This window comes from Megachile rotundata, chromosome 6, assembly GCF_050947335.1.
Source record: "Megachile rotundata isolate GNS110a chromosome 6, iyMegRotu1, whole genome shotgun sequence".
NCBI classification, from domain to species: Eukaryota; Metazoa; Arthropoda; class Insecta; order Hymenoptera; family Megachilidae; genus Megachile; species Megachile rotundata.
In genome coordinates this window covers 11,620,548-11,637,920 of record NC_134988.1, presented here as the reverse complement: position 1 = coordinate 11,637,920, position 17,373 = coordinate 11,620,548, and the positions used below count along the sequence as shown (strand labels likewise).

At 38.7% G+C, this 17,373-nt stretch overlaps 1 protein-coding gene, 1 long non-coding RNA gene and 1 other non-coding gene across 3 annotated transcripts; 1 reads left to right on the top strand and 2 right to left on the bottom strand.

The window, feature by feature from the left end:
• Positions 1-410: 410 nt before the first annotated feature.
• On the bottom strand, positions 411-7,813 carry LOC143264675 (uncharacterized). The gene is made up of 4 exons (XR_013038549.1): positions 7,698-7,813; positions 7,293-7,573; positions 981-1,135; positions 411-879 (listed from the first exon to the last, which is right to left on the bottom strand). It is a non-coding gene; the product is annotated as an uncharacterized LOC143264675 (long non-coding RNA).
• A 6,910-nt stretch (positions 7,814-14,723) lies between these two features.
• On the bottom strand, positions 14,724-14,797 carry TRNAI-AAU (transfer RNA isoleucine (anticodon AAU)). The gene has a single exon. It is a non-coding gene; the product is annotated as a tRNA-Ile (tRNA).
• Positions 14,798-15,234: 437 nt separating this feature from the next.
• LOC100876799 (calaxin) lies at positions 15,235-16,945 on the top strand. The gene is made up of 5 exons (XM_012285068.2): positions 15,235-15,454; positions 15,516-15,676; positions 15,747-15,827; positions 16,006-16,116; positions 16,279-16,945. The coding sequence occupies exons 1-5, from the start codon at positions 15,328-15,330 to the stop codon at positions 16,465-16,467; spliced, it is 669 nt and encodes a 222-aa protein (XP_012140458.2). The 5' UTR covers positions 15,235-15,327; the 3' UTR covers positions 16,468-16,945.
• Positions 16,946-17,373: the final 428 nt, after the last annotated feature.

Below are 17,373 nucleotides of genomic sequence, written 5' to 3'. Positions count from 1 at the left end.
TAAAACTATATATAAAAAATGCAATTTTGAACAAAAAGTTTCTTTCTGTAACTAGTTAGAGTTAAGTATATTCTGTATGACGCACCTAGTACGTCACTTTTAGGTGTACAAAACTACATACCAGAAATGAAATTTTAAATAAAAAATTTCTTTTTGTGACTAATTAGAATTAAGTGTATTCTGTATGACGCATCTAGTGCGTCACTTTGGGTAGTATAGAACTACATATCAGAAATACAATTTCAAACAAAAAATTTTTCTGTGACTAGTTAGAGTTGAATATATTCTGTATGACGCACCTAGTGCGTCACTTTCAGTTACACAGAACTATGAGAAACTCAATTTCATAAAAGAAAATTCTTATTTCTGTAATTGCTAAGAGTTAAGTACATTTTGTATGACGCACCTAGTGTGTCATAAATGCAGTTTCAAAGAAAATTCAACAAAAATTCAGTGTCAGTCGATGACGCACATGGTGTGTCATACAGTTGGATATTGAACCGAGGCGAAAAAATGTAAGTTAAAGCAACAAATTGTTACTTTGTTAGACCCCTCGTTTCACGTTTCAGTTTATAGCCGGTAAGGGCGATAGCGATCGTTAGCAAGAAATTCGTTTAATTAAAGTGGCTAGGATTCCTTAGGGGTTAACGGGGTCATCGGTGGCCACACGGGTCCCTTCGAACAAGGAAAGAGAGCGTTGTTTCTATTCGATCGGAGAACTGGTTCTACCATTGGAAGAGGCGAGCGTACGCCGCGCGTGCCACTCGCGTGTGTCACGTGTCCCGAGAGTGCAGGTAACAGGTAAGCGGCGAGGCTGAGACCCGCGGATAAATACGCTCGGCGTCTTCGGCGCGGAGACGCTCGTAAATCCGGCATGCACTGCAAATTATTGCGAAATTAACGACGCTGCGCCGGCTCCGGCACACGTGTTGCGATTAAACGTGCTAGCCGCTTGGAAAAATGAACGCTCTCGATTATACCTTCGATCGCGGCCGGTTCGAGATAACCTGGCTACCTCCGCATGTTACAGTCTCTTTTTATCCTGCTTCTCCAACCGCTACCGCGTTCTATTTGTACTTCGTCATTTTACCCTCTTCATTTGTTGTTCTACCCTTTATTGCCACATGCAAATCAACTACAAAATAATAGACTATTTTATAGATTTATGATTTATGACAATTTTGTAGATTTATACGAGATCATAATATTTAACGTGTAACGAAAACGAATTTGTTTTTACTAGGTCGATGCAGTAATTTTGTACAAGTTTGTTGCCGATGAAATAAATTCTGATAGCGATGATGTATAGGTATCCCGCGTCCGTAGATTTCATCTTAAAAGTTGTTCCACAATTATTAATAGGTTCATACAAAAGTAATTATACGTCTCGATATCAGAAACTGTGTTACTAATTTCGAGTTGAGTTTTGACAGTACGCGAAATATCGGCAGATAATTTGATAAAGAACAAATTTCTTGTAACTAAAGATCAAATACGTTCTCATTTTAATGAATGGATCCAGATTAATCGAACGGAAACCAGGATGCAAGCCTCGAGTTCGCCAATCGAGTTATCTGATGATCGTTTAATTGACGCCGCGAGAAAGTGTTAATTCAAAGGTGTTAAACAGATGTCCGATCGATATGCATCTTTAATTTCGTTTCAACTCGACCGTAATTGGCTCGATGAGATAAAGGCTGACTGTTTGCTTTGTTAATATCGATAGTTGCTATTGTAACGGTATCGTATCTGATAAGCAACGGTTATTCGCGTTTCGATCACGTAGCCGCGTTAAGTACCTCCGTTCGTCGTGACCGTTTCCTTCGGTTCTTGCTAATCAAATCGTTTTATCGATAGAAAGTGTCAAGTAAGAGGTAGGAGAAAGTCACGTATCGGTTTTATGCCTCGAAGAATGCGAACCATGGATCCAGCCGTTCGTTCCTTGTATTTCCGCACGCCCACAACCAACGCGAATCTGAGACGCGGACAGCTTAACCTTTCCCGCTTTTCAAAAAGGTACACTAAGCGAAATGTCATGCACGGATGGTTCTAGAAGATACTCGTTTATTATTTTAGACGCAGATGAAAATTTATAGAGCGGAAAGTGTAGTTACGTTGGTGGTCTTGGTCTTCGTGATTTTGGAGATGAAAGTTTTGAGTTCTACAACTTTGGCTATTTTCATTTTTATGAAATTTTTATGGAATTTTGCATTTTTGCGACTTTGGCCAACTTTGGATTTTTGAACTTTAAAAATTTTTTATATTTGAGTGCTGGAAAGTTTAGGACATTTGAATTTTTGGGTATTTAGGGATTTGGTACTTTGGGGGTTCAGGACTTTGATACTTGGAAAAATTGAGACTTTGAGGATTTTACACTTTTGGGAATTTAAGAATTTGGGACTTTTAGGGTTTTTAGAATTTTAAGGATGCTTAGGATTTTCAGAATTTTAGAACTTTGAATTTCGAGAATCAAAATTGTGGACCTTTGAAATTTTTCAATTTTCGGAATTTAAGAATTTGGGACTTCTAAGATTTTTAGAATTTTAAGGACTCCTAGGATTTTTAGAATTTTAGGACTTTGAAATTGGAGAATCAAAATTGTGTACCTTCGAAATTTTTCAATTTTGGGAATTTAAGAATTTGGGACTTTTAGGGTTTTTAGAATTTTAAGAATGCTTAGGATTTTTAGAATTTTAGAACTTTGAAATTCGAGAATCAAAATTGTGGACCTCAGAAATTTTTCAACTTTGACATTTCGAAATTTTCAGGTCTTTCAGGATTTTTGAAACTTTGAGGACTTTGAGACTTAAAGATTTTTAAGCTTTGGAAACTTTGAGACTTTGATAGTGAAACTTTATAACTTTGAATCAAAATATTAAAGTATAATAAAAACGATAAATCGATGGAGCTCATAATAATCAGGATTGGACCGTCCGATAATGTTTGAAATATTGCAAATGAAGGTGTATCGATTTGCAAGCTATCAATTCCCACTTTAATTATCGGGAAATCGATTCTCGTTAGGACGATTTGTCGGCCCCGCTAAATACGCGTCCCGTATAAATTATTCGTCGAAGAACACCGTACGCCTTCCGTTTCGTTCGTCCATTCGTGGCGTTTCTAATTGTGCTGTATGCATAGCTTTAATTAAGGACTCGGTCACGTATATCGCGTTTGATGAATAGTCCCGACGGCAAAGGTCCTGGACCTGTGGCATCGATTCATCTCTGGCAGCCAACCATCTTGAAATAACCATTAATTTCAAGCTTCCGGCCGAAAGTTGCAATTACACGAATTATCGAATCTCGAAGGTCAAATTTTGATCGAGGTCATCACCTTCCATTACCGGAATATCGCCTTAGCTTACTTTCACGACTCTTTTATATCGATCCGCGCAGACATGATTACCGTAGATGTTCATCACCGATCTTATTCGTATCGATTATTTACTATACTCCCCTTTTATTGGAACAGATTCTGAAAAGGTGTAGTAAGAAATATGTAATTATTGATATTTCACAGGGAATAATTTTTTAGCTTGAAAATTCATATGTTGGAATACTATGTACCTTATAATATAATAATATTCAAATATAATTATAAAGTACTTCTATATTACCAAGTCACCAACCCCTAAAACTCTAAACTTTGACATTAGTGAATTTAAAAATTTGTCAGCTGTTAAAGTTGAATGTTTGATATCTGTGATCGTAGGAATAAGAAAAATTGCTGCAATATCTGGAGTGTAATAAATATTGCCAAGCGTAACATTGCGGTTTACCCGGTTATTTCTGAATTGACCAACTTTCCCAATTACGCAGACTGAAAATAAAGTAGGCTGTATCGTAGAGGAATTCCCATGAGTAAAGTGTACGCACGAGCTCGAAAGTAAAAGAGGGAAAAAGGAAAAGGGAAGGTAACGCGTTGGACGAGGGGTGTTTTTTCGCATCAGAATTCATGCCCCGTGATTAATCGAGATTACACGTCGCCAGGGGTAATCCTTAATGCGGCTGGCAAACACGTGGGTGTGCGCGACCCAGTTCCAACGGTGTATCGGTAATTTAAGATCGATAAACCTCGATCTATCGTTGCTATCCGGTTACCGGTCGTTGGATTAAAAAGTATATAGCCATTGACGGTAATCCCTTCTTGCCCGGGAAATAATACGGAATCGATGGAACACGAGAGCCTCGATCGAATATTAGGTTTCCTCGAATCGGTCCGAATACGTGTGCTTGATATTCGATGAAAAAAGTGGATTAAAAATATTATGTTCCGCGATATTATACCGTTGCGCATCGCATCCCCGACACGACCTGTCCCGGACTTTTACCGGCAATCTTCTTCCTTAACGCCGCGGATCCGGCGACGGTTTAGTCCGAAAATCCTCTTTGCGAGCTTTTTCACGGTTTTACGTTTCATAAACACGACGGTGTGTCCGGAGAACACGATCGAGCAAGAGGGGGCCAGAGACAGGGCCAGACAGAATGCAGAACGCCGAGAAACGAACGGCTTATCATATTTTCGTGCCTACGGGACAAATCCCTAAATCTTGTTTACAAGCAAATTCCACAATACCGGCTATAAGGGATTTAATGCGACTCGTGGCCGATCTTCGCGAAAGCCTCCTTTAAAGTGTAATTTACTACGAAAGGATTATTCTCCGGCCAGGAACGGACACGGGAACCGCCTTTTGTCGCGGGACGTCTGCCAAACTCGTTCTTTACTGGTCCACAAAAGCGCGAATTATTTGGATGCTATGTATCGATCCTGCTACCCAAGCTTTATGGACGGTACACGCAGATCGGATCTCTCTGATGTTTGGTACACGGACGGTCTGTTGGTCCGGGAATTTTGTTTACTGGACGAGAACCTGGTAAACATGATCCGTGTTACGGAATTTCGTCATCTCTCTTGGGGATCGCTTCAGAAAATAGTAATACTACGTTCTACCGACTCTAACCACGGATTAAGATATTTCAAACAAAAAAATAGGCACTATATATACAGCTACTATTTCAATATCTTGCTACCTAAGTTTCAAAACAAAATACCAATATCCCTATGTTCAATGTGAGCCTCATCAGAAGATTAATCAAAATAATAGAACAAAAAGTTTAAACACAAACTCCATTTTCACTTGAATTTCTTATACAGCCACTATTTCAATATCTTGCTACCTAAGTTTCAAAACAAAATACCAATATCCCTGTATTCAATGTGAGCCTCATCTGAAGATTAATCTAAATAATAGAACAAAAAGTTTAAACACAAACTCCATTTTCACTTGAATTTCTTAAAAAATATCTAATATATATTTTTTGTCCAAAATAGCGTAATTAAAGTGTAGTTAAAAATTTGACTTGTCTAATTTCTTACAAACTCCATTTCGTAATAATAAATAGGTTAATAAAGGTGTCTTTGTTACCCGTAATATTAAAAAGTGTAAAATCCGTTCCACACTGACCGTCTGAAACAAAGCTGAATTTGAAATTAAAATCGGTCGGACGATAAAGAGCGCAAAAAATACTGATGGTTCGGAAGGGAATCGCATCAAGCGTATCGGATTTGAATAAAATTTGCACGAAAAGCTTGCAACGCGTCAGCTGAAACAGAACCGATATACGTCGGAGACGAGGCGGAATCTATTTTGCGATAAATCGAGTTGCCTTTAACGTGGGCTGAGATTGCTCGATCCCGACTGAGAGATGGCACCCCCTTTTTCTGTTCCCAGCGGGGTGTATTCTGGCCAGCGAAGCGTCTCCTAACAGGATTACTATGACGCGATTGTATACGCGTCAAGGAAATAGAGCGGCATTGTGGATCCCGACGACTCAGATTGGATGCCGGCCAGACTGAAAATTAGGAATGCCGGCCCTTTCAGTCCTTGTATGTTAAATATTTCTTATGCCACCGTTCGTCGCGAGACATCTGCTCCTGCGAGAGATGTAGATTATGTAACCGTTTGTAAAGAATATTCTTTCAGACGGATCTATTGTCCGTGAAAATAAAGAACCTCGGAAAAATGCTCGCAAAGGGATTTTTTACTCTACATTAACCCATTAGAATCTGCACTAAGTTCAAGTACCGAACACAGTTTTAATTTTTAAATCCTTACGAAATCGTAAATTTAATTATTCAGGAAATTTTCGAGCTGCAAAATGAAACTACGAAAATTCATACTTCGTGTGTATCCATACATGTGTGTACATGTATACATGTGTGCATATAGTGACTGTAGGTTATTAAATAATTATATTCTTACAATCATTGTAAAAGGAGTAAACTTAACTCAAAAATCCTATATTTCCCAAAATTCACCCTTTTCACCATTAACCGCCTATAAACGAATGGCACGCATCCACGCAGCAACGCCTAAAACGCGTTAAGGGATCTCAGAATAATTTTCTCATTTCTCTCGTTGACTTAGGCAATTTATTCTTTCAATCCAGACTGTTCCTTTTCCGGTGCACGACGACAGCCGATCCTCGTGCCATCGAAACGAGACAAGCTGCATTTCAACGCCCACCAACCGCTTAAAAGGAACACGCCTGATTTAGTCGCGTCCGAAAAAGCTTGTGATAAAGCTGACACGATTTTTCAGTCCTACCGCACGTTGATAGGGGATGATAGCCGTGGTCGAACGATGGAACGTGTCCGTTGTTCAAGATCGCAGACATCAACCACCCCATTTGTCGCGATCACCCTGCGCTCATTAACAAGGGTTGAAGACGTCTGCGAGTTATAAATACACCGGAAATTGCCAGACGTTCATCCGCGTTCTCGACACCTTTTTATGGATCGGAGTTAATGGTGGTTTTGTTGTTCACGAGATTTATGACAGGCCTATGGCTGGGGTTGAACGACCATGTGGTATGAAATTTAACTAGATTGGTTTTGGGAAACAGGTGTTTAAATGAAAGGGAAAACTTGTGATTTGAAATATGGGAGTTTGGGATGAAATTAATGCTTCATCCCCTATTAAAAATTCTTACAGCTCCATAGTTCCAGTTCCAGTTTCCAAATGGTGAAAACATTGATATTTGCAATAGTATATTTTCTGTTTAATCCCTTGTCTTATTATTTAATTTTCAACTGTGCCATAAACAAGATCGTCTTGTTTGGCCCGGTTAGTACATGCCTTTGATACGTCATTGTAAGCGAAGGGGTTCATAAATAGGCAACCTTGTACAACAAGTATTATACCTAACCTAACATAACCTAAGTAATCTTTAGACCTCAAGTTTCGTTACCATCGTCGATCCACCTGGATAATACACCTTATTACTTACATTTCATAAACATACTCTTCTGGAAGGTCAAAAATATTTTCCGAAGAGAACCCGAAGCAAACATATTTTTCGCCGGACTACGTAAACAGTCTGAGGAAATTTAACGAGGCGTGTGGCGACGTTGGGACGCCTTATTAGACCGGATTTCAAGTTTTCCTTGACGGCGTGTGACTCCGCCACCCACGCATTCAATCCTGCGTACATATCCACACCCTTCGATCCTCTTGCCACGTTTCTCTTCGTTCGTTACACAATGTCGCGGTATGAGGTCCAAGATGTTCCTATTCACAATAGGGAAAAACGCGCCACGGAGAAAGAAATCCTGGACAGCTTGCTAACCGTGATCCCCTCGATTCACGGTTCACTTAGTTCGAGCCTTCGTTCGACATTTGTCGTACAACTTACTCCAATGTTGTTACACAACAATTCCGAGTTCACGATACGCGAACCACCCGTGGACATGCGTTTTGTGGACATTCCGTGCCATTCATTTGCACTGGGGTTCTAATGGTCTGCTGCATCTGTGGACGTATTATAGTGTTATTAACAAGACATTGCTTTATGGGATGTTCTGTTGGTAGTTTCATACTGGTTCTCATAGTTTGATAAATAATTCTATTTTATTTCGAGTCTGTTTTCTGTTGAAGCATCTTCTTGAATAATACTCACGAATACATTCAAGTACACTCAATGAACAACTGTTATTTTATATGAAGAAATATGTAGAATTAAGTTTTGATATTCCGTTTGATATTTTTACTGTCAAACTCTTTTGCAGTTGGCACCTCTTTAATTATAAACAATTAACAAGTCAGAATGAACCAATAAGTTAAAATTCAGTGAAAGAAATGAAAGCTGGCGTTCAACTTTCACATCAACGAACGTCCATGAAAACGTGCAATGTTCTATAAACACGGATGGAGGAAATGGGGTAATTAAGCTGATAAATACACGCGGATAGAGCAGAGGATGTTTGACAATTGTGAAAACAGTAGCCAGCTGCGTCAACGAGATTTCAGCAATCAAATTTCGATGATCATCAATCATTTCCCGTTTTTCCACGCAGAAGTAAAGTGTGGATCATTAAGAACTCCACCCTTGATGAATTTAACACGCGCTACAGGTCTGTTTTTACAGAACATCCTAAAGAAACATCTCGTGGCTACTTCCTTAGACGATTAATCAATCTCCTACATTGAGGAAATCCTTGTTTGATTTTCACGTTTTTTTCTGGAAGGAAAGCAACACTTGTCTCTAAAAAACTTTGAACTGTTTTACACGTACCAGGAAGAGTTCTCGAGAAGGAGTTATTGTAAGAGACAGAGTTATGTACAATTATTATTAATTCAAGAGAAAGTAACTTTAATACAATTGCAAATAAAATTATCTGCAGGAGCTTTAATGTTAACAGTGTTTCTGACACTGAAACTATCAAAAAGATCATGTGAATCTTTTACGAGTTTTTCGTTTTTACTTGCAATATTTGTTGAAACAATTTTTTTAGAGCCTTTGCTAATGTTCATGAAGATAAAGAATTAATGTGTGTAGTGATTTATGTTTTATCATTTGTTTATTTATTTTTCAAATTCATTTTTAATTTCAGAGTAAGTTTGTATTGCACACCGGTAAGTTTAGTGTTAACCATCATTCATGAGATCTCTGTGATTTATAAAAATTATTCTGCTCAAAGAAAATAATCTAATATCGCAAAAACTTGAGGTCTATCGTTTCAGAATGAGTGAAAACAGTAACATTGAATAAATTCAGTCTTACCATCATTCATGAGATCTCTATGATTTATAAAAATTATATTGCTCAAAGAAAATAATCTAATATCGCAAAAATTTCTCTGATGTCTATCATTTCAGAATAAGTGAAAACAATAACCTTGAATAAATTTAGCGTTACCATCATTCATGCGATCTCTGATTTATAAAAATTATACTGCTCAAAGAAAATAATATCGCAAAAATTTCTCTGAGGTATCAAAATGAGTGAAAACAGTAACATTGAATAAATATATGCAGTATCGAGAGAAGGTCCGATGGTTTGAGGCAACGAACGACACCCGATCACAATTTCCATTCCGAAAACGCCCTCTCCTGTGGGAGCCAGAACAGGGCCACGTGCAGTCACACGGCAATAACTCTAAAATTTGAATGCGCCAGGCATCGGGGTAGTCTACCCCGAAGGCACCGATGGTAATAGGTGCTCAACCCTTGCATCAACACCCACACAGACGACGGTGCTCGGTCCACTCCGCCACCACGTCGTAAATAAAACGAAAATTGTTGACCGGTGCCTCTCGGCTTGGTTTTTAAGCGTTAAACAAAGGGCCACGGCTCGATGTCGGTCGTCGTATCTTTGATCTCTGTTTGCCAACGCATGCATCACCCGCCAGATAATCGGGAATAATTATTTGTTAGATAAATACGATCTCAGACGTCGATAGGAAGCCGAAATTTATGATGGACCACTTGTACCGTTTGTAAATGACGTAGAGAACCCGACTATGAATCGCCCGATGCGAGCATAAAGAGTGTTGGGCCCTTCATCGCGTGTGCACGCTTCGATTTTGGATATTAACGCTTACACTCGGAGCCTGGCTGCTTCGAATTGTTTATGGGACCACGGTACCACGTAATTTGAAATTCTAATTAATCCGCGCCTCGTTAATGACCGGTCGAGGCCTTGGAAAGACTAAGAAGCTAACTGGAGGTTATGTTTGATCATTTTAATTCCCGAAACTGTGTTGGGTTCAAGTCGTATGGTACTTAATTATGCAATTCTCTAGGCTTATTGGTGATAAAAGGAGCGATCGATCTTTCCAATAAATTATAATGATCATGTTTTTGTACGAGTTAAATAGCACAATCTGACGATCGCAAAAAGTGTTTAAAAGGTTGTAAATAAAAGATAAAAATGAAAGGTAGTAATCACCTACAGATTGCGATACATAAAAATACCCTATGTTCAATAAAAAGATATAACATTTAAAATACCATGCTTGTTTGACTTCACAAGGTAGCAGATTGCATGTCTTCAAATTTAATAGAACCTACAGGAGGCTCGAATAAAATAATAATTACATTTATCCTTACGATAATATCTCACCTATTGAACCTTCATTAATAATAAAAAGCACAACATAAGAAAATTTCAAACATCCCTTATCTTCATCTGCAATTTAAATTCCACGGACCCTTGTAGCCTCTAAAACACCAAACTTCACATGGAACACAAAAACGAGTTTCATTCAAAAATAAAATTTGCTGTAGCATGTTCTCTGGCAGAGCATCGGATTACACATTCCCAAGCAGGATCTCAACCACCGTAGATCTTCTCTTTCCACATCGATCTAAAACACGATCCTGAGAACCAATTACGAGCAACATTCTTAATTACATCGTTTCCATAAACTCAGACAAGCCGGGTATAAAGTCTACATGGAGCCGCTGTTCAGAGAGTGTGGGACGTGATGGGCAAGTTTGCTGCCCGTCGATGACCTTATGGTCGCGTGCGTTGGGTTTGGAAAGTTGGAGAGGAAATTTAGATGTGGATTCAAGTTTTCAAATTTTGATGTTTCGGAATTGTCAAGTGTGGATGATTGAGAATTTAGGGGTTGGTTTGGAAGTTTTGGGGATTGGTGATTTGGAGATTTAGGGATTTAGGGATTTAGGGATTTAGGGATTTGGGAATTTTGGAATTTGGGGCTTCAGGAATTCGGAAGCGTAGAAATTCGGGGGTGTGGAAATTCGGAAGAATAGAAATTCGGGGGTGTAGGAATTCGGGGGTGTAAAAATTCGGGAGCGTAGGAATTCGGAAGAATAGAAATTCGGGGGTGTAGGAATTCGGGGGTGTAGAAATTCGGGAGCGTAGGAATTCGGAAGAATAGAAATTCGGGGGTGTGGGAATTCGGAAGAATAGAAATTCGGGGCTGTAGGAATTCGGAAGCGTAGAAATTCGGGGGTGTAGAATTCCGGGAGTGTAGAAATTCGGGGGTGTGGGAATTCGGAAGAATAGAAATTCGGGAGCGTAGGAATTCAGAAGAATAGAAATTCGGGAGTGTGAGAATTCGAAAGAATAGAAATTCGGGGGTGTAAGAATTCGGAAACTTAGGAACACAGAAATCTGGAAATTCGGAAATTTGAAATCTGAAAACTCAGAAGTTCGTCAATATAGAAATTCAGTAGCTCAGTAATTCGAACGCAAAAATCTCTGAATATGCAAATCCCAAAATCCCCAATTTCCCCGTTGAGAAAGTCTGTCTATCAGTGTCCATCAGTGCCGTAGGCAGCCTAAGAGTTGCGTGTCGAAGCCTGACGCTTGCGTAACGACATGCTAACCTTCGATCGGCACCCTCTCGATAATCGGTGGCTCACCATAGGATCTCTAGATCTCCGTAGCTTTCACGTGGTGCAATCAAGCGTCTGGATCGCGTGCATCGATGCAGCCAGGATATTTACGCGCGTCCTTACGATCAAGCGCGGATCCGCTCCCGTGCACGTTATGAAATGTAAATTGTGTAACACGCACGAGGATGCGTCTTTCTCACGGCTCGACTAGCTTACGTTCGTGAATTATTGCGCCTTCGGATCTTTGGCTCGATGTCCGGTGTCTTAATTAACTCTCCGATGTATACGTTACTTGCCACTTTCATACCTTCTAATCGAGAACGATGGTTAACCGGACATCTCCGAGATGGAGAGAGTTTTTCTCGAAGGGTATCGATACGCTTCACCGATCGAGACTGTGAGAACGGAAGGGTCAGTCGACTTCCTTATAGTGCTCACACGCGAATATGGTAAAATAAGATGGTGAGTCATGCTGTACGCTCAAGAGATTTCTGCTCCATTAGCAATTTTATATATTCAGAGAAGGTTATTTACCTTTACTCGACAGATTTCCTTGCGCGAAGACATTTTGTGAAAGGTAATATTTCTAGGTAAGTGGATTTTGATCTGAGAAAAATGCGGAAGTGGGTCATGTTTTAAATTTACTCTTGAAGAGGTATTCTCTTAGACGTGAAGATTCTACGTATAACTTCATTTGATGTACGTGAGATTTGTACGAAGGCACTTTGTATAGTATTACGATAAGGATGAAGACAAATGTGACTGAGTGTGAAATATGTATGATGCTGTGTGAACACGGAGAAAGAAGAAAGTGGATCGTGTTGCATCGAGATGTGTTCCAAATTTATTCTCGAAGAGATTGCTATATTTAGTACTTCATTTATATGTACTTATGTGTGCCTATATGTACATGTGTCACTCATATGTGAGGTTATGGATCGTTTGGATGTTATATGCAAATTTTATAACTTCATTTTAAATTTATTATGTAAGGACTAATCATTACATGCACGTCTAATTATTTAACTAAAAAAAAAATTGAAAAATTATTTACTTAAAAAATCATTTTAGTCAAAGTTTATTAAACTAAGGTGAATTTATAGAAGTAACTGATTGTCTGGATTTTATGTGCAAATTTTATAACTTCATTTTAAATTTATTATGTAAGAACGGATCATTACATGCACATCTAATTATTTAACTGAAAAAAAAACTTAAAAAATCATTTACTTAAAAAATCATTTTAATCAAACTTTATTCAACTGAGGTGAATTTATTCAAGTAACTGATCGTCTGGATTTTATGTGCAAATTTTATAAGTTCATTTTAAATTTATTGTGCAAGAACTGATTGTTACATGCACGTCTAATTATTTAACTGAACAAAAACTTAAAAAACCATTTATTTAAAAAATTATTTTAAACTTTATTCAACTGAGGTGAATTTATTCAAGTAACTGATCTATCCAACAATTGGCAATGTACAAAAAGAAGAAAAAGTTGTGAGCGTTTTACGAGGTGAAAAAACAATCCAAGCTCGAATCGTCGAAGTTTCACGCGTCGGGGCCGGTGCACCGTATCGTACATCAACGTCTCGCAAAAGGTGGGCGGACGTCGCGTCAGCGTCTGACGCCCCGCGAAATTGAATCTAAGGGTCGAGAGAGTCTGGCGTTCCTCCCTGAAGCCACGTTCGCTGCAGGGAGGTCGCAAATCATCACCTCAGCGCGTTTACAACGTTAGATAGCCCAAGATTACGGTCGTTCGACTTGAAGCCCCGGACCAGGAATTTCATCCTGTCTCTCTTATTGCGGCTTTCGCGAAACCGATTTGCCGTACACTTAGCCGGGTAACCTCTGCCGCGAGAGACAATACTATACTGCTCTTTTGCCTGTCTTCGTGGCCGTAATTTATCTGCCGGCGAGGACTAATGAGCCGGTGATTACAGGGACCGTGCCGGAGGAACTTCTTGAGCGCGCGTACACGCTCGCGTCTGTCCTCGCCGCGTATTATCGCGCGAAACACCCACGCGACTGGAACTTCATTCGCTCATTGTTTCTCCCGACTGTTCGGCTTGATTGAGTGCTTAACGGTGACAGGGGTCTGGCGTGCTGACATCATTGAAACGCTACGCCGGTAATGTAAGTCGGTATGTGATGCGAGACGAGTCGTACGACTCCTCGGCTGATTCTCCGGGAACATGGTTTCAGGGGATTGCGAGTTTTGTTCGGGATTAGGGTGCTCGCTGGAGATGACACCGGGATCAGGTTGGATCTAGAGAATGGGGATTGCATCAGCAAGTTCGGTCCAATTTGTATGAAGATTCGTGTAACGCTTATTGTGGAGGGTGAGACACGGGGTCGATGAAGTGTGATGTATCTTTGTGTGGCATCAGCTCGAATACAATGTTATGTATCTTCGAATTTTATTGTATTTCAACGAAGATATATTTCTACTTTTTTATAAGTTTTAATATATTTTATCATTATGAAGATTGTAATGGTTTTCGCAAAGGCAGATATTGACTGTGGAGGTGAAAGGTCAAACGAACTGATTATAAAACTTGCGAACTGTTATCGTGAAATGATGTGCAATTACTTCTTTATCATTGTAAGAACAGATATAATACTTCACACAATCTGTACAATATTAAGTAATACACAAATATTATAAATATGTTAGGACATATGTCTCACTACATAACATGTGTATTATACCTAGTAAAATATGTGTAACTTTCATACAAGATATGACATTATTAATTATAAACATAATCAATATGGAAGTGTCATACTATTTTTTTAAGAACTTCTATAAATATAAAGAATTTAATAGATCTTCTACATATCTTGGTTACAAATTATTGAAATGATTTTCAATTTTAAAATTTATCTATAAATAAATGTCAAAAGTGAATGCAAGAACATAAATAGAATTCCACCTAATGCTATTCTGTGCGCTGAAGTTTCAAATTGAATTTTAATACGCAATACAACTTGAAAAAATCTAAATCTTTTTTGAGATCACTTTTCTTAAATTTTGTAATGTATATAGATATGAAAATGCAAAATAAAAAAAGATGGCCCATGAGGGGATCGAACCCGCGACCTTCGCGTTATTAGCACGACGCTCTAACCAACTGAGCTAATGGGCCGATGTTATACGGTAGCAATTACAGGTATTTCAACTGCAATACACCTTGCACATCTATTTTTAAACAAAATTCTAGATACCTCAAAATATTGTCTACACTGTAATCGAGTAATTAATATAATATTTCCAATGAAAAGAGTCAGGAAAATACTCTCAGAGTAATAATATAAAATAACGTCGATGATCTAAAAATACTTTGTCTATTTCGTAGCGCGTTTTCACGTTCACAGTCAGAACAGGAATGCTTTCTCGGCAAAACGTTGGCTGTGTGACACGTCACCACCCTTAACGACTATTCATTGCCCTTTTGGCCTCAAAGGACCTCGCAACCGTAAAACCCTCGACAAAACGCACATGGCCCACCATGGTCATTTACACAAACCAAATATCACGAATCAATTACAAAAGTTATAGTACAATGTAAAATTCAGAAGCAGAACAATTGACTTACTATTTCAAAATTCAGAAGTTCATAACCAAACTACACATTGTCAAACTTTTCAAAATTTATAAGTATAAAAATAATTCAAAATGCCTGCCGAACAGCCGATTGATATGCTAAATAACACCCTTAAAGAGATCGTCTTCAGAACAAACAACATTCAAAGATTCAAGCGATTGGCACAACAGACTCATTTCAATTACAGAGAAGTTGAAGGTTATATCTTTTTCATACCGTGCGCTTAATCATTTTTGCGTAATTTATTCATATCTTGCAGCTTTGTCTATTATTCATCGCAAATGCATCGAGACACTGGGTCCCATGAATAGATTACAGTTTCGAGATATTTTTCATTCCGGTCTTGACTTCACGGAAAATATCCGGCACATATTGATCGACAGAATATTCTCTGTAGTTGACAAACGCAATGCTCTGATGGTAATTAAATATTTGGAAAAAGTGGTGAAAGTTATTCATACATACTAGTTATTCATACATAATCTTTCAGATACATCTTGATCAGTGGATCGAAGGTCTGTCGATCATTCTTCGTGGAGATCTGGCTGAAAAAATACGTTTTGCTTATAGGGTAACTATTTGTTGTATTTTTGTTATTTTTCTACAATTTGGATTAATCAGTTTTCAAGTTTTTTGTATCCCACATAATTGTTAACGAAAATGATTAAAATAGATACATAATACATTCATGAAATAAATTTATAAATGTTCCTTTATGAATGAAATTAATGAAAATCATGAATTCATAGACATATGACTATATGGGGACTCAGAAACTGAAAAAAGATCAGATATTTCCAATGATGCGTGGATGTCTAATAAAATTGCAAAACGACGAGAACCCCGATGAAGCTGTCAAAGTATATCATACTTTCCTTACAAAGTTATTAAAAAAAATTTTATAAGAAAAACTTAACCTAATTTTACGAAAGAAATTACATCAGATCTCTATCAAAATCCCATCAGAATCATTTGAAATGTTTTCTTGCCAGTAGTTCTAAAATGTTCATCAAATATTTCAGGACTTGATAGACCTGTTAATCAGAAAGATGGATGTAGACCGTGACGGTGCCATTTCCAAAGAGGACTTCAAAACAGCAGTAAGAGAACGAAATCCACTTCTCCTGGAATGCTTTGGTCCAGTTTTCCCCAGTGCAGAAGCTCGCCACGTCTTTCTGAGCACTTTCACCAATGACCTAGGCAGATACTGATAAACGAGAGTACAAACACTTGGTTTAATTCGAGTAACGCTCGACGGACACCTCGTCACAAGGGGAACTCTTGTCGGAAAGCCAGAAGCACTCTTCTGGTTACAAATGGAGGAGGAAAATGTGCCAAATCAGTCAGAAGAGATCCGGCCCGGGTACGAGAACGCTCCACTAAGTTTTCGAGGTTGCCGATGAACCTGAGGTGCATTCCTTACGATTCATCGAACGAGAAAGATTGACTTGCTCCTCCTTACCAAACAATCGCTAATGGACCGCGATAATACCGCCTCCTAATCGCATCAGATGCAATCGGTGATGTAATCGTGGCAGGGACCGATCAAATTGCTCAATTGAACTCTCTGAACGCAATTTGTGTTTGTTCGAGCTACCTTCTTCCCTCTATTCTTGTTCGGATTAGAAAATCTGCTGGATGTCTTGCCATATGCATTTCTGAACTTCTACATAAACTTCTATATGAAAATTTGGTGCTTTCAAATTTTTATTTAAAGACTTCTTTTTTTTTTAAATATGTCACATGAAGGTTTAATGCTAATCACCGAAGTGCGTTAACCGAAGTGCAGTTGTAGTCGATCATAGAATATGAAAAATTAATATATCGGTTCCTACATGCATATGTGGTGTATACCATGTGAAAAATAGTATATTGGTTGCTATAATTTTTGAAGTACCCCTTTCCAGGTATGAAAAGGATAAGCTTAATCATCCCTCGGTTTGGTAACCCATGTTGCGGCCACATTTCAGTCCGTTCCAGTATGTCCCGAGCACACCCTAATCCAGCCCTATTTCATCCCGATTAATAGAGACGGTTAGCTGGATGCAACCATCGGTGCAAACACGTCTCTCCCATCGAGTACAGAGCAAACAGGGGTCCGCGCAAAAGCCGCGATT